Raw genomic sequence first — 27,722 nt, 5'->3', positions numbered from 1 at the left:
ACACGTTTCTAGGCTGCCTCTGGTTTGCAGCTCCCTCCGACCACTCAGCCCCTTCACAGGACAATAAACGAAACTCTTGCGGCTTTAAAGGAGACTGTCCTGGGCATGTGCTGTGTGGCAGACAAGTGCTCAGCATTTTACTTATACAAAATACAAAAAAAAAGGAACTCATTTAATCCTTATGGCGAACGTAGATGTAGGTGCCATTTCTAACTTACAGATAAAGAAACTGAGGTTTAGAGAGGTCACCTGGCTGCCCACTGTCCCACCAGAGCTGGCACATGGGCAGCCAGGGTTGGGACACAGGCTATTGCAAAGCTGCCACATACTTAGAAACAAATCAACAGAGCGGTCTACCAGCTGGCCCTAGACTTGTAATGTGCAGTAATAAGGTAAGGCCTTAGAACTGGATACAGTCCCAGGTCTCCATGTTTGTAGGACGTTTGTGGTCTTAGATAAACTAACCTTTATGAGCCTCAGTTCCTCATTATAAAGACAGGGAGAGTGACCTGTTTTATAGGGTTCTTGGGAAAATGCTATGAAGCTGTGTTGCTATGAAGGCACTTGCCTATGTTCAATAAATGTGTTCCTTCATTTCTGATCACAGCCCATGAAACCAACAATTATAAACACTTTATTTCTACCATTCTCAGAACAGGCTGCGGGTGGATTATTACCACTGAGAAGAATCCCCAGTGGGCCATCTAGATTAGAGTTGCCAGATTAAATATTTAGAACACACACTCAAAAAGTTATTCGTTGTTTATTTTATTTGCTCAACCTGGCAACCCTAAGGGCTGGTAATAAACCACATGGGAAAAGAACTTTGGAAGTGACTTGGCAAGTCCCAGGTTGTAAGCGGCTTTAGGATTGGCTCAACAGAACCCACAGTAACTGGTGGAATTTCAGCCTTGAAACTTGCTCTTCCAACATCATGACCAATCCATGGAATTTGTGTCCGATCCTCGTTATCTCAGCACTCTACCAAAGAGACAAGAAACCGGCGTGTGTTCTGGGAAACACAGCGTCCACTCAGCTAGAATTCCGTTGCTGTTAAATTTTTGTCTGTGGCCTAACTTGTAACAAAGGACGAATTACTCTGTCCATCTGCGTGCTTGATAGGGATCAACTGTCAAACTACCTTTTTTTTTTTTCTTTAAGTCTAAAGAATTTCTAATAAAAATGAAAATGTGATGAGAGATTTTTCTAAACATTAGTCAGCTTGCCAAGGATTCTGATCCTTTGAAACTTCAACTCTTTTAGAAGAAATGTAATCCATAAGGATGACTTTGGCTGAGAATTAGGTTAACATGAAAATTTGTAAATATTTAAAATAAAAACATTTTAGAAATTCATAGAGACAGAGGGTAGAATGGTGGTTGCCAGGAGTTGGGGGGAAACCCAGTGAGATTCCAAGGTCTGAGCCAGCGCTGATGACATTCCATTGCTGCCAGAAACAAGCCATGAAGAACTGCCTGGCATGCGGGTCCAGGAGTTCGCCAAAGTCTAACTGCATTTGCATTATCAGCCCAAAGCAGTAGATATTGTTAAACATCTTTTGGATTCACTCTTGAGGAATTAAAGCAGTAGATACTGTTAAACATCTTTTGGATTCGCTCTTGAGGAATTATCAAGTGGAAAGGCTGAGTAGAAATTCAGAGGATGGGGGTTAAAATCCAAGTACCACCATATGTGGGAAAGATATGTGACCGTGATCACTACGTCTGCCTCCACATCTGCAGAACAAGGATCTCAACGGCTACAATTTGAGGATCAGATGATAAAAGTACCCAGGAATACCTGGCACCTAACAGATGATGATGAAAGCAGGGTGCACAGTGGTGGAGTGAAAACAGCATGACCTCTGCCATCAGATGGCTTGAGTTCAAACCCTAACTCCATATGGTAACCAGCTGTATGACTTGGGTAAGTTACTCAACTTCTCTGAACCTCAGTATCTTCATCTATAAAATGAGGTTAGGGACTTCCCTGGTGGTCCAGCAGCTAAGACTCCGCGCTTCCACTGCACGTGGGTTCGATTCCTGGTCAGGGAACTAAGATTCTGCATGCCGCAGGGTGCGGCCAAAAACAAATAAATAAATAAATGAAGTACAAAATGTAAACATCGGGAAAAAAATTTTAAAAATGAAATGAGCATAATAATACTACCTAGCTCATAGAGCTGATACCAGGGTAGCAACTGAGTATTTAGGAAGCTTTCGGAAATGAGTATTCCAGGTGCCAGGCACTGTTCTAACCCTTTCACGTGTATTTTCTCTCGATTTTCACAATGCCCTTATGAAGTCAAGGTTGTTACTCCCCGTGCTTCAGACCTGGGCGATCATACATACTGAAATCAGAAAAGGGTAAGAGGTTCCCAGACATACATGCAAAAAGACTGTTTTGCAGAATTCTGTGTGGTTCCAGCTTCCTCAATGGAGTACCCGTTTAGACACCTACAAGAGGACCCCTTCTTTAATAATCCATTCAACACCCGGGCCTTCTCAATGCCTTACAGTTTTCAACAACCAGGACCAAGCTACAATTTGCAAGGCCCAGTGAAAAATCAAAATGTGGAGCTTCTTTGTGAAAAAATCATGGAGAATTCCAAGATTTCAAGACAGAAGAGCATCAAACCAAGAGTGGCGTGCTTCCGAGCAGGGGGCCCTGTGTGATTGCCCAGGTCACACATCCATGAAGTCGGCCCTGCCAACAGCTTTTTCCCTGGTAGGTTTCCACTGTCTTAATTGCTTCCTTTCTGCCTGCCCAGCCTCAGGCGCCTGTGCCGAGAACTGAATGAGCCTGTTCACAAAGGCATGCAGGCCCCTGGGGGCCAGCAGGTTCTGGACAGGGCCTCCCACATACGGGGAGAATCACGGGCTTGCTGCTCTGGGGTGGCAGGGAAGGGCTTTAAGCCTTGGTTTGGGAAGTTTCCGTTAGGCCAAGTGGGTAGCGTTCCATGAATCTTACATTCATTTTGAAAAAGGACGCAGTGCAGGAGATCTGCAGGTCACTGTGCTAAGCTCTGAGTTTTTTAACAAGACAAAATAACATTTAAAGAAATTCTGACATAAGCACTATATTTTCATTTTCAATAAATGAAAACACACTGACATGCAAAGAAGAAGGAAAATTGTAAACATTTCTATCCCCACCATCCCAAGACAACTGTTAGTCATGACAATAGTACCTGCTTAATTTTTTTTACCCCTACCATAAACCGGGCAGTGCACAATGCACTATTAACACTGTATTGCAAATTTGAAAGCTGCTAAGAGAGTAGATCTTAAACGTCCTCATCACAAGGAAAAAAAAATTTTTGTAACTATGTGTGGTGTTGGATGTTAACCAGACTTACTGCGGTGATCATTTTGCAATATATACAAATACTGAATCATTATGTTCTACATCTGAAACTAATATAATGTTACATACCTCAATAAAAAAACCATATCTCAATAAAAACAATTTTTTTTATAAAAGAACTGTAATTATTCCCACTTACAGATGGGAAACTGCAGCTTAGAGATGTTTAGTAACTCAGCTAAGATTATTCACCAGTGAGAAGTGGGATGTGGAATCCAGTTCAGCTTTGCCTAACTTCAGAATCCACTCTACAACAGTCTATGTGGTAGAGAGATCTGTAGGTGTGCAGAAAGAATATACTAGAAATTCTTTCTTTCTTTCTTTTTTTTTTGGCTGCACCACATGGCTTGCAGGATCTTAGTTCCCCGACCAGGGATGGAACCCTGGCCCCAGCAGTGAAAGCGCCGAGTCCTAACCAGTGGACTGCTAGGGAATTCCCAATACTAGAACTTCTAACGATAATTATTTTTATTCATTCTTGGAACATGTTACTCTATCTCTTTCCTTTTGATGCATTACTCTTTTGTGAACATTTTATAATGTATGTGATGTCAATATAGTTCTACATGTACATAACTATATAATTAAATAATTAAAAGTAAACATATATTGAGAATGAAAGGGGCTGTATGAACAAAAAAATTTAGGGGCTCCTGCACGATGCTACAACTTAAGGACCAGTTTTTATATCTGTATCATGTATTTGAACATATTGGTATATATAATTTTTTTATAAAAATGGATAATACATACGCTTTTTTCCTACTTCCTATATTATAATCATTTTTCCGTGTCAATAAATATTCACCTACAACAATATTTTAATGTAAGTATTGGGCTCCTCAAGTATTAATTTTGGTAAGTAAGATCTGATGATTTAGAACAAGGATCTGATACCCATCCTTCATTCCTATGCCTCCACCCCACCCCCACTCCAATGAACAGTAGAATATAATTAACTATCTGGAAGCCAGGGATTCTTCTTAAAAATGTATCTCTCTTCCCAAAAGAACTGAAATCAGGGTCTCAAAGAGATGTTTACCTATTTTTGTTCATATCAGCATTACTCATAAGAGCCCAAAAGTGGAAGTAGACCAAGTATCCCTCCATGGATGAATGGATCAACGAAGTGGTATATACATACAATGGAATATTAGCCTTAAAGTACAGGAAATTCTGACACACGCTACAACATGGATGAACCCTGAGGACATCACGCTGAGTGAAAGAAGCCAGTCATAAAAAAAAAAATACTGCATGATTTCACTTCCATAAGGCATCCAGAAAAGGCAAATTCATAGAGACAGAAAGTAGAATGGCGGCTGTTAGAGAGGCTGGGGGCGGAGGGGAGAGGGGTTATCATTTAATGGGCACAGAGTTTCCATTTTGCAAGATGACAGATCTTGGAGATGGATGCGGTGATGGTCGCACAGCAATGTGGATGTACTTAATGCCACGGAACTGTGCACTTAAAAATGGCTGAGACGATAAAACAATAATAGCAACATCATCTAAAATGCATCTCAGTATACTAGATGGGGCTTAGCGGAACCAAACTCCCAAGTACTAAGTCTCCATTCTGTACCGGGCACCCTGCAAGGTGCTTGATCTCACTCAATCCTCACAACGAATCTCTGAAAGAAAAGGGACCTTAGGTTCAGATGGCTTTAAAACTGGCTCAAGGTCACACCACTAGCAGATGAGGAGGGCTTGTCTCACTCAAACTCATGCCTGCCTGTCTGAGTCCAAGGCCCAGGCCTTTCTCCAGTGTCTCTTATAAAGGATGTAGAAGGGCTGTGGCTCAGGAATAAAAGGAAGGCCGGAAACTCAGTCTGCCTCCATCACAGCCCTTGCTTGGTCCAATGCCTCTCACGTTGTAGGTATTAGGTGTTCAATCTACAAGAGTGAATAAGGTCGAGCAATGAGAAGAAGACAAGGTATTCCAAAGGCACTGCTGACTGAGTGCTCATTTCCGGCCTTCTCACTCTTAAGCTATGTCCTCAAGTGACTAATATTAGACTCGGGGCCACTCCAGTGATAACACCACTTACCATGGTAGAGTCCACTGCCTCCTGTCCTCACTGCCTTCTATCAGGGACAGCAAGGATCCATGGAGGCCTCCTGATACAAGTGTAAGACAAAACGGTAAATCTGAGATGGTCAGGGAGACCTGGGGACTGTAGGTCTGGTCCTGTCAACCTGAACTGTCATGGATATGTCACTTGTTAGTTCATCAGCTACGAAAGGAGGGTTCCAATACATAATATTGGGCAGCCCTAACATTCTCTGCATAGAGCAGATGAAAAAGCACCCACCGTATGGGATGGATGATTCCTTCCAAATTCAGGGCTTTTCAGAAAAAGCAAGTTCAGAACTTGATGAATGTTTACCCCAAGAGTTACTGGAATTAAAATCGAGGGATGCAATAATCTGGCAAGGGGTACAAAGGAAAGGTTTGCCAAAACTGCTTATCTTTTAAAGGCATTTTAATACTGAGCTTTCAGAGAATAAATAATCCCCTGCTTCACAAAGTGAAGTCCATAGAACAATGGTCTGGCAGGAGGCTCACACATCAGGGACAAATAAGTGTTGGAAACACTGTTTATGTGTCTTCTTCTGGGAGATCCGCCATGCACGTGAGCAGATTCAAACTTCATCGAAAAGAACTTTGTTTAGCTTTTAACCACGTATTTCCCACACTTATTTGTCTGCGGTTCCCTATGTGTTGTTATCTTGTTTGTTTATTCAACATAGCAACTCTAAACATCTGGCCAAGCCATGGGGAAATGTTAAACCATAATATGGTAATATAAATATAATCCACACAAAATTTCTTAATCTCACTTGTAACGTGGGAATAATATTCCACCAACCTCATGGATGGAGACGACAATTAATGAGTTAATGTTTGTAAAACATGTAAAACAGCCTGACACGTAGAATTATTTACAAGTCATTAAAAATAAATGAAATATTAATGCGCTGAACTGATTAATAAAAGAACCTATTTGTATCCTTAAGTCAAACCTGAAAGTAGAGTCATGACACCGGGAGAGAGAAAAGCCATTTCTTAATAGGTTTTTCACAAAAGTGTTTTGCTGATTCATTAAAGCCCTGGCCTGAAATCAGACAGAAACGTTAAGCTTCTGTCAAGTCAGCCTTCTTTATTCTGCCAGCAAGGAAGGTAATGATTCTTACAAGTTTGTGTTAGGATACGAAAAAGGAGACTCCTGACAAAGGTCCAGAGCATGAGGTGTGGAGTCCTAATTGGGCCACTCTCTAAGCCATGTGACCTAGACAGTCAACTACTTACTCCCTCCAAAGCTGTTTCCTTCTCTGTAAAATGGGGATACCAGTAGTACCTGTCATCACAGGATTGGTGGAAAGGTTAAACATATTAACAATAATAATAGTAATACCAAGTAATAGAGACAAAGAAACTGAGTTCCAGAGAGGTTAGTTACCCACAGTAATACAGCAAGTGCCTGGGTAATTAAATTCCAAAGCTCTTGCCTTCACTCCTGCCTCCCCACTGATGTGAATAAGGACATACTCAGCACAGCACCTAGCCCACGGGAGCTGCTATTTTTATCATGGTAACTGATTTCAAAGGTCCCAGAAATGGAATGATATTTTAGAGCTTTAAGTGATCTAGAGGTGTAAGGGCAGGAGAAGTTCTTTAAAGTCTTTGATTGTTCCCCCCCTCCCTTCATTAACTACTCTCAAGGCATCCAGAGAAGTTCCTCTCCCATGGGAAACAGCTGCTCCCAGTAGCACAGCTGTAAATTGTGAATTATTCCTTCCCATTTGAAGCTAGGTGACAATATGCCCTCATGGTGACCCAGTACTGAATTGTAAATTGTAGTCACTCACTCTTTCTTATAAGCAAAAAGTGCCCTAGTCACATAGTTCCCTTAGTAATTTCCACCTTTCAGGATCTTAAAAAGAAAAGAAAATGCTTTGCTTTTACAAACTCATTTGTGGCTGGCTCAGTGATGAAACCTTGCCTCCTTGCCGTGTCAGCTTTCAGGAATCCTGTGTTTGTCTGTGTTGTGTTACCCGAGTAGCTTGTTATCTTTGCAGCTTAAGGGCTGACTTGGAAATTCAGGCTGTCAACTATTTAAAGAAAAAAGTCCCCATGCCACTATTTTAATTAACTTTCAGAGAGCAAGGTTTCCTACTGGTCATGATAATGTTAACTTAAAATACTCAAGGAAACAGGGCAGGAAACAAAATAGGGGAGGACTGTTGTTTTTAAAGGCATTCTAGGAAGAAGAGTTTGAGCAAAGCCATAAAGGCGAAATAGTGAAGGCATGTGAAGAAAAGAGAAGAGTATGTGAAGAAAAGAGAGGCAGGAACAGATATTAAGGAGTATGAGCTGTAGCGTGTAGGTTAAAATGTATAATACAGATTATGTGGGGCCTTGAATGCCAAGTTAGGGTTTTGGAAGATGGGTGTCTGTGCAATGAGAAACTGTAAGAGATGTCTGGAAGTCAACAACAATGATCGCATTTATGTCTTAGTAAGATACCAGGGGGTTATGTGCAGGTGGTAGTATACAACGGAATCAGAACAGATCTGGGAACTTACTGGCTATGTGACATGGTCTCTTTGGCCCTAAAATTTCCATCTATTAATTTGTTAAATGGTGGTGATAACAACTGTGGTGGGAATTGAATGAAATCAGGCGTTGACTTTTAAAATAATGTCATAGAAAGCAGTCAAAGAAACAACACACACACACATACTTTTACAGTCCGGCTGAGTGGAGGAGACTAAGGGCTGAGCAAGCCAGCGTTCTGATAAAGACAAGGAAAGAAGGGAGCTGTCTGACAGATGGAGAAAAAGGTGGGAGGGAAAAGAGAAAATCCTTAGAGATGATTCAAGAGAGAATGGTGGCTATTCAAGGGGAGACAGTGGAGGAGGAGTTGGTCTGGGGGCCGGGATGGTGGCGGGTTCAGCTTTGGAAATTCTAAATTTGAGAAAGAAGAAGATATTCACAAGGAGTGGGTGGACCAGAGCAGCCTCAAGAATCAGGTGTTCAATCACTGTTTTAATTGAAAAAGCCACATTGCCCTGGTCTAGGAGGGTAATAATTGGGGACCTTTTCTGATCCACAATTAAACCTCAGTGAAGTTCTAAAAGCTAAGAGCTGCAGCCACTGACATGTAAACAAACAGAGAAGTGGAATTCAGAATTGCCACTGAGGTAGCCCTTGATAGAAAGTCAAATTCTCTGGAAGGAAGGTCCCTGCCTAAGCACCTCTGCATCCTTGTTGCCTAGATGGGTGCGGACCCATTTCAGGCATTTAGTAGATGTCACTGGATAAAGCTATGACGTTTGTATAATTTTAGTTTAGCGGTATCAAGAATGCATAAATTCCATTTCAGCGCTTCATACTTTGCCTCCTTTGAGGAATTTCCCTTTGCTTGTTCCCCACCTGAGAAACATCACTTAAGAAAATAATCACAGGGACTTCCCTGGAGGTCCAGTGGTTAAGACTTCACCTTCCAATGCAGGGGGTGCGAGTTCGATCCCTGGTTGGGGAGCTAAGATCCCACATGCCTCCGGGCCAAAAAACCAAAACATAAAACAGAAGCAATATTGTAACAAGCTCAAAAAAGACTTTAAAAAATGGTCCAAATCAAAAAATCTTAAAAAAAAAAAAAAGAATCACAGACAACCCCAATCCCAACTACACACAGATGTTCATCAAAGCATTATTTATATCAGCAAAAAATGGGAAACAATTCATATTTAAGACAACAGGGGAGTGATAAAGTATGTCCATCAATTTGATGGAATATGAAAGTGGCGACTGCAGGAACCGTTCTAAGTACTTTGTATATATTAATTCATTTAGTCATCATAGCAATTCTATGGGGTGTATACTATAAGTCCCATTTTACAGATGAGCAAACTGAGGCTTGGTGAGTTTAAATAACTTGTGCAAGATTATACAGGTAATAAGTGGCAGACCTGGGATTTGGGTGAGGCTTTCTGGTTCTAGTGTCTTTGCTCTGATCACTACACAACACTGCTGCATGGTATTTTTAAATTTTTGGCCTGATTTTCTTAAATTAGTTTTATAACAAAACTTTGGAGGAAAAATACACCCTCTCCATTCAGGGGAGGAGGAGATCAGATAGGGAAGGGGTGGTGACAGTCAACCAAAATTCTGCTTCACTGTATACCCAATAACAAAAGTTCACATTTCCTATTCTTTCTTTCACCCTCATCAGCAATAACTAATGCTCGTAAAACAAACTGTAATCTACAAAGTCCTTAAACATCATTCGTAGCCTCAAAACTACCCTGCCAAGTCCCATTTTCCTTAATCCCAATTTACAGATGAGAAAACCGAGGCTGAGAATGGACAGAGGGCATTCAGGGTCACGGTGCTAGTTTCTTGATTCCTAGTCCCAAGCTCCTTCTACTACTCAGTGTGGTTTAGACAATTTCAAAACAGTGTCCTCCATTTCTTTAGTCTAGTAATCACTCAGGAAACCACCAGGAACACACTGAAATTAAGGAAAAGGATTGGTTTGGGCTTGGCCAGACTAACTCACCAACCTTGAAATCTTAGGGCTAAAACAACGTCTGTACTACCCAAGAACCATTCCTTCTAAGCCTTCTTCTGCCATAGGCAAGCGATCTTCCCTAAGGAAGGTTTGTGGAATTAATCTTTCTTTATGATTCTTTCCCCTGACATGTGATTACAGCTTCTTCAGACCCTCCTACATATCCCAAAAGCCTCTTCAGAGGTTGCCAAGAGATGGGACAGGATGATAATGATGAGGGCAATAATGATACTATAATAGTTAATAATAATAATAGCCAAAGTGTATAGAGAGCTTGCTACATGCCAGATACTGCCCTGGGCAATGTTTACATACAATTAATCTCACAACAGACCTACTGAAGGAGGTGCCATTTTCCTGATGAGGAAATGAAGCTCAGAGGGTGTCCATCACACGCTTGACCGGGAGAAAGTGGGGGAGGAAGGGTTAGCAGTTCACAGACAGCAGAGGCTGAGCTGTTGGCTCAGAAGCCCTCATTTATAAATCAACTTCAGACTCACCCCCCACACGATGGAATTCCTCACATATCTGATCTTCCTAGGAAACATGGCTCCTCCAGGGAAGACAACAGTGGAGAACACAGCCACTCTTGATGTTAATGACCTAGAGACTAATTTTTCCTCTTTTCATGCCCTGACATTTTCTTTTAATTAAAAAAAGTTTGGTGTTCATTGATCTTTATGATTCCTTCAAAGCATATTTCCTAACCTAAAAAAATTAAAAAAAATATATAGCACAAAACAGAGCTAAAAGGAGAGTGTGGTGAGTGGATCATGGCGTGTTGAGTGGAAGCCTCAGTCATTCTACCACATTAAATGGGCAGATGTGGAAAGTGCTTGGAGTTTCTGAGGTGAAGCATGACTCCACGAGTGGACGTTTTCAAGCTTGGAAAGCATTACTTGGTTATCAGCCTGTTAAGGAGCACACTAGTCAAAGACTTGGCTGGGAATGAGTACTAGTTGATCTGTAAATAATCTACAGGTAAGGTTTACCAGCAGTGGAACATTAACACTGTAGAGGCGAGGCTTTGTGGGTCGTTGGCCTGTGAGCTGCTTCGAATTGGAGGTCTTGCCTCCACCTTTAACCCTTTCTACTACCCCAACCGCAGCTATTGCATTAAAGGAACAGAATGGAGCAGATAGAGGGTGAATTCAAATATAAACACTCTGACAATCTGGCCAGTTAGGCAGTTAGAACCAGTAAGTGCCTCGGTGGCAACAATACAACTGTTAGGTCAAATATATGAAGGGTGAGGCCCCTTTAGGGCAGCTGCAAAAAGAAAGCCCCTATTAATCCCTTAACTAAGCAGCTGATGGATTTAATCTTTTTGTGCTTATGGTATAATTCTTCAAACACAGGATTATTGTAAGTTTAAAAAATCAGCACGGGCTACCCAAGTTTTTTATAGATTTCTTCATCTTGCTAACAGATGATGGAAAATAGAACTTTGGAGGACTTCTGAGTACAATCTGCTGTCACTCTGGCTTGGAAAGCTTCATTCCCGGATTCATTCACAAAAAGAATAGGTCTCTATTTGAAGAGGAAAGAGACCTCAGTCTCTCGCCTGGGGATCTACTTTCTTTTGATTTGCATCCATTGTTATTTAAAATAGCATTAAAAGATTCAGCTAGGGTTATTTTGCATAGTAATATCAGAAAAGGAACCATACCTGGTGTAATCCCCTTTGGCTTCCTGAAATAAAAAACAAAGATAGATGATCAATTTGTATTGATGTTGATTAAGCTAAAAGAATTTTACTCCCCATCATTTTCCCCTCTTAAAATGCCTGAGTTTTGTTTTGAAAACTTTTTCACAAGGAACACCTTCCCTACATATGACCCTGGAGAAGAAAGTGGCATTTAAGAAATCGCTATTACCCAATAATTATTTCTTGTTTTTAACAGAAGAGACAAATCTATCTGAAAAAGCATAGATGATTATTTCTCCTTTAATGTTTTGAAGATCACGAGATAAATGCTCGTCTTTCGGAGCAGCACACTTTTTAGTCTGGACTCAGACCGTTTAAACCATGACACAGGTAAATCAACACATGCCATTAGTTTTCTTTTTTTAAACCAGCATGGAACACACTGGTTTTCCAGCTATGTGTGCCTTTAAGAATTAAAGGGCTCTTTAACTCCACCTCAAGAAAAAGTATACAAAAGTTACTAAATTTAAATGCAAATTACAGTTGTTGTAACAACTGCAGCCTCCCAAATTCAAGCCACCGGAGCTCTTTGCTAGCAATATGGTCTTAACTCTTCTTCCTCAGTGAAGTCTAAGTTTCATTTTCTTCTGAGACATATCACACTCTCGCTCATGCAAACTACACTAAAACAGAAAACGGTGGCTCACATTTTATACTGGCAAACAACCAGGAGGCTTTAAAAAGCCGTCAGCCACTGGCCCATGCAAAAGTTTCAGAAGTGCAGGCAGTTCACAAAACCCAACAAACAAAAGGAGCGGGTAAGAGGCAGTTTGTCAGTTCTTACCTGTAAAATAAGCGCCGCTAACCTGAAGATAGTTTCGCTGTCTACTTCGATTTGCCCCTGTCGGTGGAAAAGGAAAGCATCACTGAACACAGGCTGCCCTAGGTCGTAGCAAATGGCTGTGGAGTTGGGGAAGCTGTCACAGCTTGGTACCTTCAGTTTAGGATTGAACGCAGATCATACCATTGCAGGGGGAAGGGAGGGGGGCGTGGAGAGACGTATCCAGGGTTAAAGGGAAGCCACATTGTGTGTGTGTGTGAAGGAGAGAGAAAGAGTGCGCGCGCGCCCCAGCACTTTAATTAGCTGTGGGAAATTGTGTTTTGAGAGCAGTATTCTGGAAGGAACACACATGACTTTGAAACTGAAAATTAAGACAGCTTCTAAAATGAATAATTTTAACCTCTCCAAGTTCATTTTGAAGCTCTGATTTTCTTAGATTACTTTGTTCAGTGTTTTCCTGTGTCATAGCAGTTATTTTGGTACACACAATGCAAATATTATAAAAAATATAAGTTCTACTTCTGTGTCAATGAGACATTATTGAATTAATATTTATACTGTTATAGAGAAAATGTAAAGCCTTAAGAACCAGTTACAGGGCTTCCCTGGCGCAGTGGATAAGAATCTGCCTGCCAATGCAGGGGACATGGGTTCGATCCCTGGTCCGGGAAGATCCCGCATGCCGCGGAGCAACTAAGCCCGTGCGCCACAACTACTGAGCCTGCGCTCTAGAGCCCACGAGCCACAACTACTGAGCCTGCGTGCCTAGAGCCCGTGCTCCTCAACAAGAGAAGCCACCGCAATGAGAAACTCGCGCACCGCAACGAAGAGTAGCCCCTGCTCGCCACAACTAGAGAAAGCCCACATGCAGCAATGAAGACCCAATGCAGCCAAAAACAAATTAGTTAAATTTTTTTTAAAAAGAACCAGTTAGAGAAAATGCTTGAGACAAAAATTCTGTTGCTTTATACTGAAGTTTGATGAACCCTAATTTATCATTTTTCCATGATTTTATTTTATTTTTCCTATTTTTTAACATTTTCATTCCCAGTAGTAAATCTGGTACTCATTCGACCCTCCCCACCACCACTTTATTTTTAAAATTTTATTTATTTAAAAAATTTATTTTATTTATTTATTTTTGGCTGCATTGGGTCTTCGTTGCTGCACGCCGGCTTTCTGTAGTTGCGGCGAGCGGAGACTACTCTTCGTTGTGGTGCGCAGGCTTCTCATTGCGATGGCTTCTCTTGTTGTGGAGCACGGGCTCTAGGCGCACGGGCTTCAGTAGTTGTAGCACACAGGCTCAGTAGTTGTGGCTCATGGGCTCTAGAGCACAGGCTCAGTAGTTGTGGTGCACAGGCTTAGTTGCTCCATGTAATGTGGGCTCTTCCCGGACCAGGGATTGAACCCATGTCCCCTGCACTGGCAGGTGGATTCTTAACCATCGTGCCACCAGGGAAGCCCTCCACTATTTTATTTTTTCAGCCTTTAAGATCCTAAAGAAAAATAGGAGTTTGAGGCTGTAACTAGCAGGAATACTTCTTCAGTTGCCTGGTACGGATGCGTTAACTGTGTCGGGGTATTGCCTCTATCAATAACACTCACATGCACCTTCATTTATTTCGTTAAATGTGATGACATATGTAAATACCATTATTGCATTATGTGATAAATTACAACATTGAGTAGTAGAGGAGGGTCTCTATTAAAAAAAATTTTTTTTTTGGTGAGATGCTAGCTTGTAAGCATTAACACATGCTAAAACAATTCCATATAACCCCCTCCTTGCATAAATCCTGTATAATTAGTACTTGAAAGTGCATAGTGTTTAAGAACATGGGTCTGGAAATTGCCCTACACTTTTTTTTCTTTCTCCTTTCTACCTGTTGAATCTGAGCTGGAGAGTTTTCTAATTATACCAAGTGCATCAGTGGCGAGTAATTAAGTAGTTTTAAAGTAAATGCACACTAGGTAGGTTTATAGAAGCAGTTAGCTCAGTGAGAATTTCTGGAAGGTTTATGTTTTTCTCTCAAGTGGCCAAGTGATTTGATTGGGCTTCTCAAAAAAACAAGAACAACAACAACAAAAAACACCCAAAACTAGTAACAATAATTCTTTTAGAAGCCATAAAATAAAATAAACAAACCCCAAACCTGGGATATTACAATGTCAGCAGTGATAATTACCTGTGTTTCCCTTATATTTCATCCTCCAACAACTAAGTATCCCTTCTGAAACCTGAGGCAGTGGATCTGCTTCAAAGTTTTTCGCTTCAAAAGCTGACAGGCCCAGAGCCTTGGAATTCAAAGCTTGCCTATAATCTCTAGAAACAGATTATAAAATCAAAGAGAAGCCAGGTTGATTGCAGAAATCAATTGCCCTCTGTCTTTCAGGCAAGAGACAGTCGTTTTCTAATCTGGTGAAAGATGATGAAGCAGTTAATCCAACAAGTGAGGTGGGTGTTGATCGAGATTAAATTTTAGAAAAGCTAAATTCCTTATCTTCAAAGAAATAGAAACTCATGTGGGGCATGGGGGTGAGGGCTTCGCAGGGGAACTCAAGAACATGTTTGAGTTTAAACTAGACCTGAACTCGTTAAAGTCAAATTCGTCTTAAAATCAGAGAGAAGAGGCGAAGTGCGTTAGTTCAAATATTTTTTTTAAAAAAACTGAAGATGAATAAAATATATTGAAAATTATTGCCAACTCCTCTGACACCCTGGGACCCCTTTGCCTCCTCAGAACCTTAGATGAGTCATTGGAACAATATTTTAGACACCAACTTTTCAGTTTAGTAAATTAAAAGACCTCAAACAGATACTCTTAAGGAAGTTGCCAAATATTTCTCTACATTGGAAGGGTTATCAAATATTAAAAATGCTGAAATGAGGAGCTAAAGCATGAAAAGTACCAGGCTCAGACAGCTCCAGGGGAGAGGGGAGGCAAATACGAAGCTTGCCTGTGGACTTTTTCACCTACACAAGTGGCCCCAACACAATTCTGGTGGAGGAAGGCAATGGTGGTATGGAACAGTAGGGCCTTTGAGAAATCTCGTTCCAGGAAGAGAGGAAAATGCGTGGTTTGGCAAAGCCCCACACTCTTTTACAGGTCTTAGTCCCCACCTCACCTTTCAGTTAACCACCGTTCTGGAAATACAAGGCAACATATTTTAAGCTCTAAAACTGACTGTCCAGGTTACCTGACTTGTGCGTGGAGTTCACCAAACAATGGATTAATCAAGAATAATACTATTTTGCCTGGTTCTCAGTGATTTCATATGGTGCAATTTAATTAAGACTTATACAGAACTCTGGAGTTTCATGTCTGAAGGGTAAAACTTCTTTAGAAACTGCAGTCTGCTCTTGGATAGAACATTTCCTTTGCTTACAACCATGGCAACCGAGGTAACCTTATAGGTACTGGGCAAGCTAACACTTGAGAAAGGGATCACCTCAAAGACAGAGGTAATGGGATCCTTCAGTGGGTTTCCATGATTGTCAAGGATAAACAAAGAGAAGCAGAGGAGTGAATCAGGGGATGTGGCTGAATGCACAGAGGTAACGTGAAACAGTATCAAGTGCTAGTGCTATACTCCCAAAGCTCATTTAACTGGATTATGGATTCAATCACTAGGTCACTGGGTTCAGGCTCCACCTCGGACATCTCATTTTTGGTCCTTGACTTGTCGGCTCAGTTGACCAAGACATCATGCTAATGAGGTGAACTCTAGGTTTTGATTCCCAAGTGGGAAAGCAGAATAAAAGAAAGTTTTAAAACTTGAAAGCGACTTTTGTGAAAATATGACTCCTATGATTTTACAGATGATGGCACTGGGGATCAGGAGCAAGAAGTGTACTACTCAATCCTGCAGCACATGTTGACTCTGGACTCTTTCGACTTTACCGTGCTTTAATTAACTCCAGTGCAAATCTCACCAGGAAGCTTCTAAAGGCATGTAAAAATTGGAATCAGGTAAGATCAGAAAAATGATTCCAAATGCCACCTCCACTGTTGGTAGGATAGTATGTCACCATCAAACATACACACTCATATAGAATGGGAAAACTATTTCTGAAGACCTATTCTGCATTTTCTGTATTGATGTATTGATAGTACTCCATGGAAACTTATTCTGCACTATAGCAATGAACATTAATAACTTGGTCACAAATACTTAGGATGGAGAACTACTTGACAAAATGTTGAGAAACCTCAGTTTGTTTCCAAGTCTACTACTAATCATCTATTTTAGGGTTAAGTCTACCAAAAAACAAAAACAAAAACAAAAACAACCTGTAGAACACCAACAAAAAAAAGTAGAAGAAATGAAAGAGATAAAAAAAAATTACCATTTGCAACAGTCATAGTACTAATTGATTCAGGCAATACTCCTCAATAAATAAAAGCTATTGGGTGAAAGTTAGATGAGAAACAGAATATTTACATAATCACAAAGGATCTCTCCATAGGGGAGAATTAATTACAAAGGGGAAATGGTAACTTTTCAATGGTGAAACCTGACAGATGCCATCTTAACCAAGGGATGAGATATCACCAATAATTGGGAAGACCAGCATCATGTGCCTCCTGATATGTTCTGAGAAGGATATAACTTCATCTATATACAGTGCTGTGCTGCTAAATGTAAATGTTTCACAACCAGAAATGGGGGAGGGGGTACAAGCTCTGATTTGTAGCATTTGTTGATTTCCATGGTATGAACATTCCCACCATGGCTGATTTCAAGCTACCAGTATGATATTACAGAACGTGGAGCTGGGAAGAGATGTGAGAATTGGCTCTCATAGATGGTACTAACTGGTTCTAGCACACCACTGGGTAGTATTTCTGCCAAAAATACATCACTAGAGCTAATCATGAGAAACCCTGAGACAAAAATCTGGCCCATACTCTTCAAAAATGTCTGTGTGATGAATGCCAGAGAAAGGCTGAGGAACTGTTTGAAAGCAAAGGAGACTAAAGAGTTATAACAACTAAATGCAATGTGTTATCCTGGATCAAGAGGAAAAGTTGTTATAAAGGCACTACTGATACAACTGGGTTGCATATTAGGCAATAGTATAGGTTCAATGCTAAATGTTCTGAATGTGATCATTGTTATATGGGTAAGAAATGTCCTTTATTCTAAGAAAGATACCGTGAAACATTTAGGGGTAAACAGTGTAACTTACTCTCAAATGGTTCAGAAAAAAATTACACACATTTGGAGGTGGGGGAGACACAGAGAGAGCATGAGTACAAATGTGGAACATGTCAACAACTGGTGAATTTGGTTTGATAGACATACATTTTGTGTGTGTGTGTGCTATTCTTGCAACTCTTTTGTAAGTTTGAAATTATTTCAAAATAAAAAGTTTGTTAAAAAATTGATGTATTTTCCGGGAGGGCTGGATATCTCTTTGTCTCGACTGCATCGTACCCCAACCCCCTTTCTGAGCAGAATATCCCATTCTTTTGGAGAATTGCTTCTCTCCTTACTGGATCTAATGGAAATACAATCATCCTTCTGTGGGCAAGTGATGGAAGAGGGTTCAAAGACCTTCCTAGGGGGCTTCCCTGGTGGCGCAGTGGTTGAGAATCTGCCTGTTAATGCAGGGGACACGGGTTCGAGCCCTGGTCTGGGAAGATCCCACATGCCGCGGAGCGGCTGGGCCCGTGAGCCACAACTGCTGAGCCTGCGCGTCTGGAGCCTGTGCCCCGCAACAGGAGGGGCCGCGATGGTGAAAGGCCCGCGCACCGCGATGAAGAGCGGTCCCCGCACCGCGATGAAGAGTGGCCCCCGCTTGCCGCAACTAGAGAAAGCCCTCGCATGAACCGAAGACCCAACACAGCCAAAAATAAATAATAAATAAATAAATAAAGTAGCTACAAAAATAGAAGGAACAGAGAAAGTTTAAAATGAGGTTCATAAAAGAAAAAACAGTTTAAAAAAAAAAAAAAAAAAAAAAAAAGACCTTCCTAGGGATTTTCCAGATTAGAACTAAGGGAAGAAAGCTCTCTCTGTCTGGGGATGACATTGGGAAGATGTGAACCAGAGAGAATCAATGACTACAGATGGACAGAAAGGGGCTTCTTAACATTGGCAGTCAACTGTGTCCACTGCTGAGCTGGGCCAGACTTCAAAGTTCAAAAATTGTCAAGAATGATGCCTTAGATGCTGCTTCTGTGCTCTCACCTTAGTTTACCAGTAAGCCTGCAAACAGTGCAAAGAACCAATGGGATAAGGACACAAATGAGTGAGTTGATACAGCTCCCAGGAGCCTAATACCTTCTGTGGACACACCTACATGGAAGGAAGACTCTGCCAGGCCAGAGAAGCCCAGAGCTATGGGCTGACTAGTTTTTATACAATTTGGCTGGGGGAGAGGCCACATCAACACTTAATACCTACCTACCATCTAACAAGGCAGCTCTTGCTAGGCCATAGAAACATACTTCCCTGGGCAATTTCCTATTTTCTAGGGGTTATCATGCCCCTAGAAGGCCAGGCCATAATTACTACACCTGCACTCCCTCCTCCCCCTATGTAAATGAGCTAGTACTTTCTCCTTTTCCATCCAAGCTAGTTGTGAGAAGCAATGTTTATGGAGGATGGTCTCAGTGAATACTACACATTCGTTCTTTCAGATCAGCATTTTGCAACCTCAGTACAGTTGACATTTTGAGTTAGATAATTCCTTACTGGGGGGAGGGGCTGTCCTGTGCACTGCAGGGTATTAAACAGCATTCCTGGCCTCTGCTCACTACAGTCTAGTAGCAGCCTCCTCACCAGCTGTGACAACCAAAAATGTCTCTGGAGATGGCCAAAGGGTTCCTTTTGGAATCCCAATTGAGAACCATTGCTCTAGATTCACTAAGTTTATTCTTGGATTAAGCTAGAATCATCAGAAACCTACAAAACTGAGCCATAAGGTTTCCCCAGGTAAAATTCCTTTTTTGGTATGATTTATTTATTTTATTTTATTTTAAAATTTATTTTTGGCTGCTTTGGACCTTTGTTGCTGCGCACAGGCTTTCTCTAGTTGCGGCGAGGGGGGGCTACTCTTCGTTGCAGTGCATGGGCTTCTCACTGCGGTGGCTTCTCTTGTTGCGGAGCACGGGCTCTAGGTGCGCGGGCTTCAGTAGTTGTGGCTCGCAGGCTCCGTAGTTGTGGCTCGCGGGCTTAGTTGCTCCGTGGCATGTGGGATCTTCCCAGACCAGGGATCGAACCTGTGTCCCTCACATTGGCAGGCGGATTCTTTTTTTTTTTTTATAAATTATTTTATTTAATTTTATTTATTTATTTTTTGGCTGCGTTGGGTCTTCGTTGTTGCACACGGGCTTTCTCTAGTTGTGGTGAGCGGGTGCTACTCTTAGTTGCAGTGCACACACTTCTCACTGCAGTGGCTTCTCTTTGTTGCGGAGCAGGGGCTCTAGGCACACGGGCTTCAGTAGTTGTGGCACACGGGCTCCGTAGTTGTGGCTTGCGGGGTCTAGAGCGCAGGCTCAGTAGTTGTGGCGCATGGGCTTAGCTGCTCCGTGGCATGTGGGATCTTCCCGGACCAGGGCTCGAACCCATGTCCCCTGCATTGGCAGGCGGATTCTTACCCACTGTGCCACCAGGGAAGCCCGGCAGGTGGATTCTTAACCACTATGCCACCAGGGAAGCCCAAAACTGCTTTTTTGAAACTGTGTTCTGGCATCACTCCCCTGGCTTATGTTGAGAAACAACGTAAGAAACAACCCTCAGAAACTCATTATTTTAATAATTTTAGGTGTGTTGTTCAGGACACGGTTCATTATCTCATATAATATCCTTTTACAAGGACACATGGAAGCAGTTTCTGATTTTTAGGACCAGTGATGACTGTGTTCCTTCGAGCAGCTGCTTTGTTTTTACCTTAACGACCACTGTGCATTACGTAAGTGATCATAACTCCCTCTGAGCTTTGGCTCTTAAGAGAAGTTGAATTTCAAATTTGTGGGCTAAATGCTTTATACTCACCATGCTGAATTTTTTTTAAAATATTTATTTATTTATTTGGCTGTGTCGGGCCTTAGTTGCGGCACGTGGGCTTAGTTGCCCCACGGCATGTGGGATCTTAGATCCCAGACCAGGGATCGAACCTGCAGCCCCTGCATTGGAAGGACGATTCTTAATCACTGGACCACCAGGGGAGTCCCATGCTGAATGTTTTATACTAACCTTAACCTTGGCAGCATCTAATTATTTCCACCTTTATTTTCTCACAGATTATTCCGATTTCATCACTTAACATATTTTAGTGTTTTTTTTCCTTTTTATTGACGTATATACAGTAAAATGCACAACTCTTACTGTGCAGCTCGATGCCTCTGATGTGTGTATATACTCATATAACCATCACCCGAATCAAGATATCAAATACGCTTACTAATTTTTCATCTTAGGGAAATGTATATATTTTTATAAACCACATCATATCAAAAAAATTATTTTTGCTAATTAGAAAGGTACAAAATAATACTGCAAAATTGTTTCAGTTTGCAATTTTTTGATTACTAACCAACTTGAGTATTTCCCTTGCAATTGCCTATTATTTGCTATTGCCTATCTGTGAAATGACCCTTTGTTCACTTATCTACTTCAGAATTTATGTTTAACTTGAGCTACCAATATTAACGCTTTGTCTTGCTTATGGGGAAGAAATTGTGTCCTTCAATCTCATCCCCTCTGATGTGCTCTCTCCTCCTGTGAAGTCAGATTGGACTTGGGCCTCCCACACTGGAAGAATCTATGGGGCCCTGAGTAAGTAATTTTTGCTGAAACTCACTCAGTTCCTCCTCTGCAAAATGGGGAGTGATAATATTGAATTTACTGAGTTGTTTAGAGCATAAAGTATAAAATATAAAGCATTTATCATGAAGGGTAGCCCCCAAAGACTCTCAATGTTATTCTCTCTGCACTGTTTACCATGTTGCTTCTTACATCCTTATATATCATTATATATATGGTTCTCTGCTTTGTTCTGGGACACTGTTCAATTTTTGTGTAGTTCCATAACATTTAATCATTCTTCCTTTATAATATGTCTCAGTATCTGATATGACAAAGGCTTTAACTTTCCATAATAATATTTGCCATTCTTTTCCATTTATGTTTTCAAAGAAATTTTTAAAATAATCTTGTCAAATTTTTAAAAAGATATAGTAATTTGCCTTCCTCTTTGGAACCATAATAAGTATCTATTGAAATTGCTCTATAGCGATCATAAAGTTTTATGATATACCATGGAGATCACACACATCCTGGTTTAGGATTAATAATAGGTCTTTTGTATTTTCCAACATAAATAGGGCACTTTTTTCATTCTATTAATCTGGTTATCATTGTGTAGGATATTATTTTTAGTGTATTTAACTTGTATTCAATTTCTTCACCAAAGCCAATAATGCCAATAAACTTTAGGTAATTTATTTCCATTTCCTAGGCACCTAGTGAAATTGTCTCCAAATAATATTTTGGTGCAGTTCTTTTCAGTGTATGGTGGTATAACTGATTGCACTGAATAAAGTAGACATTTTACTTAACACATCAAAACAGCACTCCTCCCATACACTGCTGGTGGACCAACTTAACTTAGTTCTGGAATCACTTTTTGGCAAGGTCCACTAAAGTGTAACACACACATGCACTATGACCCAGCAATTTTGCTCCTAGGTATACACCTAATAGATATGTTTACAGATGTCCACTAAAGGGCAGGCACGTGGATCCTCATGGCAGCACTACTTATAATAACCAAATACTGCAAAGCTACCCAAATGCCCATTTATGTACATGAAATGTGGTATATTCATACTCTGGACTACCATTCAGCAGGGAAAATGAATAAGCTGGCTGTAATGACACACAACAACATGAATGAATCTCAAAAACATAATTTGAGCAAAAGAAGCCATATATTAAAAAAGCATATACTGTATAACTTCAGTTCTATAAAATACAAAGTCAGCCCAAACTAATAAATACTATTAAAAGTCATGGTAGTGGGGGGATTAATGACTGGAAGAACACGCTAGGGGCTTCTCAGGTGCTGGTAATGTTTTGTTTCCTTGAGAGTGATACTAGTTGCACAGATGTGTTCAGTCTGTGAAAGTTCACTGAGCTGCACAATTACATTATATACACTTTTCCATGTGTATACTTCAATATAAAGTTAAGAAAACAAAACAAAACAAAACACAGAACCACTAATCTTCCCTCAGCCTTTCCCATCTTACTTAATGTCAATTTCATCCTAAGTTGCTTAGGTCCAAGATCTCCATGGTACCATTGGGCACAGAGTCGGGCAGTGCGCAACCTGTGCAACTGTATTTGGTGACCCTGTTTGCACCTTCTAATGCAGTATAACCTTATTTATCTTCTTTATTGTCTTTCTCCCTATCTACCATCCCCTCTGCCTAATAGGTAAGCTCCTTAGGGCATGGGTTTTTACCTATTTTGACCCTAGCTACATCTCCAGGACCACTTGGCACACAGCAGGTACTCAAAGCACTTGTAGAATATCAACTAAAAGAGTAGTGAAGGAAAATGTCGATGGGTGTATTATTATCTTTCCTTTTTAAAAAGGGAATGCTTCTTATGTTTCTTGATTCACTATACAGTTGATTTGCCTTGATTTTCAACTCAGAATAAGGAATCCCAGGAATTCTGAACTATGAGAACATAGCTCAGGCTTTATCAACTATGGAAACTGTTAGCATAGTACCTAGTTATCAAGGAGATACATATATATATGTGTATATATATATATATATATATATACATATATATATGCAAGAATATGTATATATGCAAACTTATCAAAAAATCTTTTACCTTTCTGGCATCACTTTCTAAAAATGTAAAAGGAAAATAATATATCTGTCCCCCAACTTCACGGAGTTTTGAGGAAAAAAAGAAAAATGAGCTATAAAGATGCTTTCAAAAACTAAAAAGCATTACAAGAAGAGCAAACAAATACAGGTGTTTTTGTGGGTGTGTATCACGTTTCAAAGATATAAGCAGTGGGATCAAAGTATCTGGACAGACTGCTTCTCAGAAACTTGATCACAATGAACATGGGAACAAAGAGAAAGAGAAAGTTTATGAATTAGTGTTTGGTTGTGGGAGGATAATACAAGTGAATATACAGATATGGAAATGAGAAAGAAGGGAAAATGAATCAGATCATCTTTTCTCAAGGTGGAGCCCAGGTACGGTTTGTGCAATGCATGTTGTTTTTTGGTGGACAGGTGGAGCATATATTTGTTCTTGGGATGAAGTTCCAACTAGTTTACATAGAAACCAGACCTTGGTTTCTAGATAGCATTCTCCACTGAAAGGAAAAATGGCTGTTTCCAAGGCTATGGTAGTAGGAGCCTTTAGAGCATCAAAATGAATGAGAGAAGGGATGATAATATATTGAATAAAAAGAAATCCATGAGTCCATGTTGATAATAAAAAACATTTTTTAAAAAGATGGAGAAGAAGGGAAAATTATTCTTTACCCATGAATGCTAAGAAAGGTTGAAGGTGATAGAATTAGCAAATCACCATTTACAATCACCATATACCACAGTACTAACCATAGTACTAACTGGCTTAGCCAAGATAACCACTGGAGACCAAGACCATTGGATCAAAGATTGTTGGGAAACAGGATGGTCAAACAGTCTCAAAGTGTCGACTCCAGACAAGTTGTTAATTACAAAGTGGAAAAGATGAAGAGAAATCTGGTAGATACCACCTTAACCAAAAACAACGCTTACTGACGTTGCAAGCCTCCCTGTGAGACACACTGAGGAGGACCCAACATCACTTATGTAGTATTCTTGCCACAAGGAAATTATATTAGACTAGTGGCTCTGAAACGTCAGTGTATAGCAGAGTTACCCTAAAGCCACTGAAGAACAGAGAGACCCAGACTCACTGAAGTAGTATAGGGTGAAACGGGGCAGGTTGTGGGTCTCTGTAGTTTCACCAAGTTCCCTAATGATTCTAAGATGTGGCCAACACAATACATGTTTGGAATCACTGAGTTAGACAAATCCATGTTTCACAAATTGAGAGACCTTCTACAAGGCAAATGGCCTATACTCTTAAAAAATACCAATGTAAGAAAAGCCAGGGAAAGACTGGACATCTGTTTCCCATTATGGAGACTACGGAGTCATGACAACTAAAACCAATGTGTGATCCTAGACGGATCCTGGACCAGAAAAGGAAAACAAACAGACAAACAAACACCAAACTAACTCAAAAGCTAATTATTGAGACAATATGAAAAATGTGAATGGGAACTTTATATCAGATACATACAATTTGTGAAATATGATATTAATCTCATAAAACTCTAAACTCCACATGGACAGAGATCTAAGTCACCACCGTACACACAGCACCTATGTAGTGCCTAGCACATAGTGGACATCCAATAAATATTTTTAAATGAATTAATCTATACTTAAAAAAAAAACAAACCTTTTAATAACAAGGTTCTACCAGATGATGCTACAAAAATATCATCAGAACTATGAGTCTTCTTCCATCCAATTCTTTTTACTTCGCCCCTATTCTGAGATCTGGAGGCTCTGCTTTATTTCTTTTGATCCCAGGAAGAATGGTATTGTCACGTGGCCAAATATCAGAGACACTGGCTCCACCATTCTGCCAGTATCTGAATCCTTGTAATAAACTCTTGCACCAACATGGTTGCAAAGCAAGGGAGTGAATGTTTATGAGACTGCTCTGAAAATGAGAGGTGTGGTGATCTACAGCCAAGTCATTAAGGGATGCAAGAAGGGGAGCCTAAATAGGTCAGGTTCCACTAATAAGCATGGAGGTTCCAAGGCAGCCACATCTGATAAATAGGAGGCGAGACAATTGGAGAACAGATGAATAACTGTCACTAGACACTGAGAACCCAGCTCTCTACTTTTGTACTTACCTATATTCGTTATTAGATTACATACACAGCAGAATTTAATTACAGCATTCTAATTGCTTAAATGCACCCTGGCACCAATTTATGATTATAATTTGAATTTGTAGCAGCGGAGTGTCCTGAAGAAAAACTAGTCATATTAAAAAAAAAAAAGTGCAAGGTGCTTACAAGATAATCAAGGATGATTAGAGGGAGAAAAGGATGAATCACGAGAAAGAAGAGAAAGTTACGGTCATGATGTTAAAATGAATCTTCTGAATAAAGAAGCACTGTTAAAGTTAGTATCCTAGCCTAACATCCTAGATGCTTTTTGCATCTAGGAGTAAATACGCAATGATACTTTTATTTTTAGGACTATTGTGCATCCATTTGATTGGGCCTCCTGTTTATCATTTTTTTTCCAATAGGGTATACCACATTTAAAATGTTTTCACCAACATTCTCCTTTTATGCCATAATGGTGGTTATTTATGCCCAAGTACTTCTTATAAATGAGAACGTCGTATAATAGTCCTCTTGGGAATTTTGGAAGAATATTATCAATAACAACAACAATAAAAACGAGAACATTTAAGTGCTAACTATCTGTTCCAAGAGGCTGACGTATATTAATTCATTGAATCCTCAGGACAACCTTATGAGGAGGTATTACTACCTCACTTCACAGGTGAGGACTGAAATTAGGAGATTACAGTAGACTACTTAAGGCCACCGACCCTCTTAGTGGTGCTACCAGGGTTCAAGCTGGGACCACCTCTCCATAGTCCCCCAACTCTTTGCCATGTCATGCATTGAGCCATATTTTGGTCTCTCCAAGGAGTGAACAAAACAATCTTGGTTGGTGTCCAACACCCATGAAATACTTACTGACTTCACTTCAGCTGGGAGGTAAATTGTACTCTTATAGCATACATTGCATGTGTTCTTAGTAAATTTAAATTGTAACTGTTTGTGGCCAATTCAACAGGTTTAGCTGAAATGGGTAACTTGGTCTATTTCCCAATGAATCTATACTGTAAAACATTAATATTAGGCCTCGTTAATTATGAAATGGCAGTCTTCCGTTCAATTTCTTCTTTCTGAAAAATACAAAGATAGCTTTTCAAACCTCCTCCTTAGGCCTCTTAAGCATGTGTAACACGGCAGAAAGGCGAATGATATGTGCTTCTAGTATGGGTTGAAAAAATAGATGACAAATAGATGGCAGATGATAGATAGACAGGTAAATGGATGGATGTACAGAGAGAGAGAGTGGGTGTGGGTAAATTAGTGTTTAGAAGTTTCTTTGCCATGTTCCTTTTGAAGTACAAGATTTGAATCTTCAAGGATGTCCACTTAAGCATTTTCAAAAGCAGGAAACATGTAAAGAAATTTGATTTCTATAATAAATTGAGAAAATATCTTCCAGAGTCTCTTCATCCTTTCCTAGATTTTAAGATACTGTATTTTCAGCTGAATTGACCATCTACCTCGTCCTCCTTCCATCCAAGCATTTATCATACTTCTTTTATGACTTTTTTTTGGAGTGACAATTTAGCTGTAATGATATTCTGATAGCCTCTTTCTGAGATGACGATCTACCAAAAGTATCAGTACTGGATTTAAATGTTTTAAGGTAATTCATGTTAAATGGCACCATTATGAAATACAAATATTCCAGTTGGATGTTTAGTAGCTCTGTTCAACGTATTCAACAAATATTTGAGTGCCTTCTTGGGCTGGCAATACATCAATGAACAAATGATTCATTCTCTGTAAATTTACTCCTGGTAGTGCCAACTAGAGTGTATTTTCCTTGTTCTCTAAGACCATGTCCTTTTGCCTTTCGGTGGGCCTTGATTTTTTCATCTGAGGACCCAACAGTTTCCCCTTTAGCACCTCAGGGAGGTGGTAAAGGCGAACGAAACAGCACATGGGGGCTTCCCTGGTGGCACAGTGGTTGAGAGTCTGCCTGCCAATGCAGGGGACGCGGGTTCGAGCCCTGGTCTAGGGAAGATCCCACATGCCGCGGAGCGACTAGGCCTGTGAGCCACAACTACTGAGCCTGCGTGTCTGGAGCCTGTGCTCCGCAACAAGAGAGGCCGCGATAGTGAGAGGCCCGCGCACCGCGATGAAGAGTGGCCCCCGCCGCGATAGTGAGAGGCCCGCACACCGTGATGAAGAGTGGCCCCCACTTGCTGCAACTAGAGAAAGCCCTCGCACAGAAACGAAGACCCAACACAGCCAAAGATAAATAAATAAATAAATAATAATAATAATAATAATAATTTTTTAAAAAACAGCACATGGGACAGGTCCCTGAGGATTACAACTGGCATG

At 40.5% G+C, this 27,722-nt stretch overlaps 1 protein-coding gene across 4 annotated transcripts in view; it reads right to left on the bottom strand.

Moving 5' to 3' along the window:
- FRMD4B (FERM domain containing 4B) overlaps nucleotides 1-27,722 on the bottom strand; it is a 347,769-nt gene that overhangs the window by 56,999 nt on the left and 263,048 nt on the right. For all 4 annotated transcript variants that reach the window (XM_082346172.1, XM_082346169.1, XM_082346170.1 and 1 more), the window contains 2 exons: nucleotides 12,440-12,496; nucleotides 11,617-11,639 (listed from right to left, as the gene is read on the bottom strand). In XM_082346172.1, the coding sequence (XP_082202298.1) occupies nucleotides 11,617-11,639; nucleotides 12,440-12,496 (80 nt within the window). The remainder of the gene's footprint in view (nucleotides 1-11,616; nucleotides 11,640-12,439; nucleotides 12,497-27,722) is intronic.

The sequence above is a fragment of the Balaenoptera borealis genome (assembly GCF_965194805.1).
Source record: "Balaenoptera borealis genome assembly, chromosome: 12".
Taxonomy (NCBI): domain Eukaryota; kingdom Metazoa; phylum Chordata; class Mammalia; order Artiodactyla; family Balaenopteridae; genus Balaenoptera; species Balaenoptera borealis.
The sequence above is the reverse complement of the archived record's forward strand: the minus strand, read 5'-3'. Positions and strand labels throughout refer to the sequence as shown.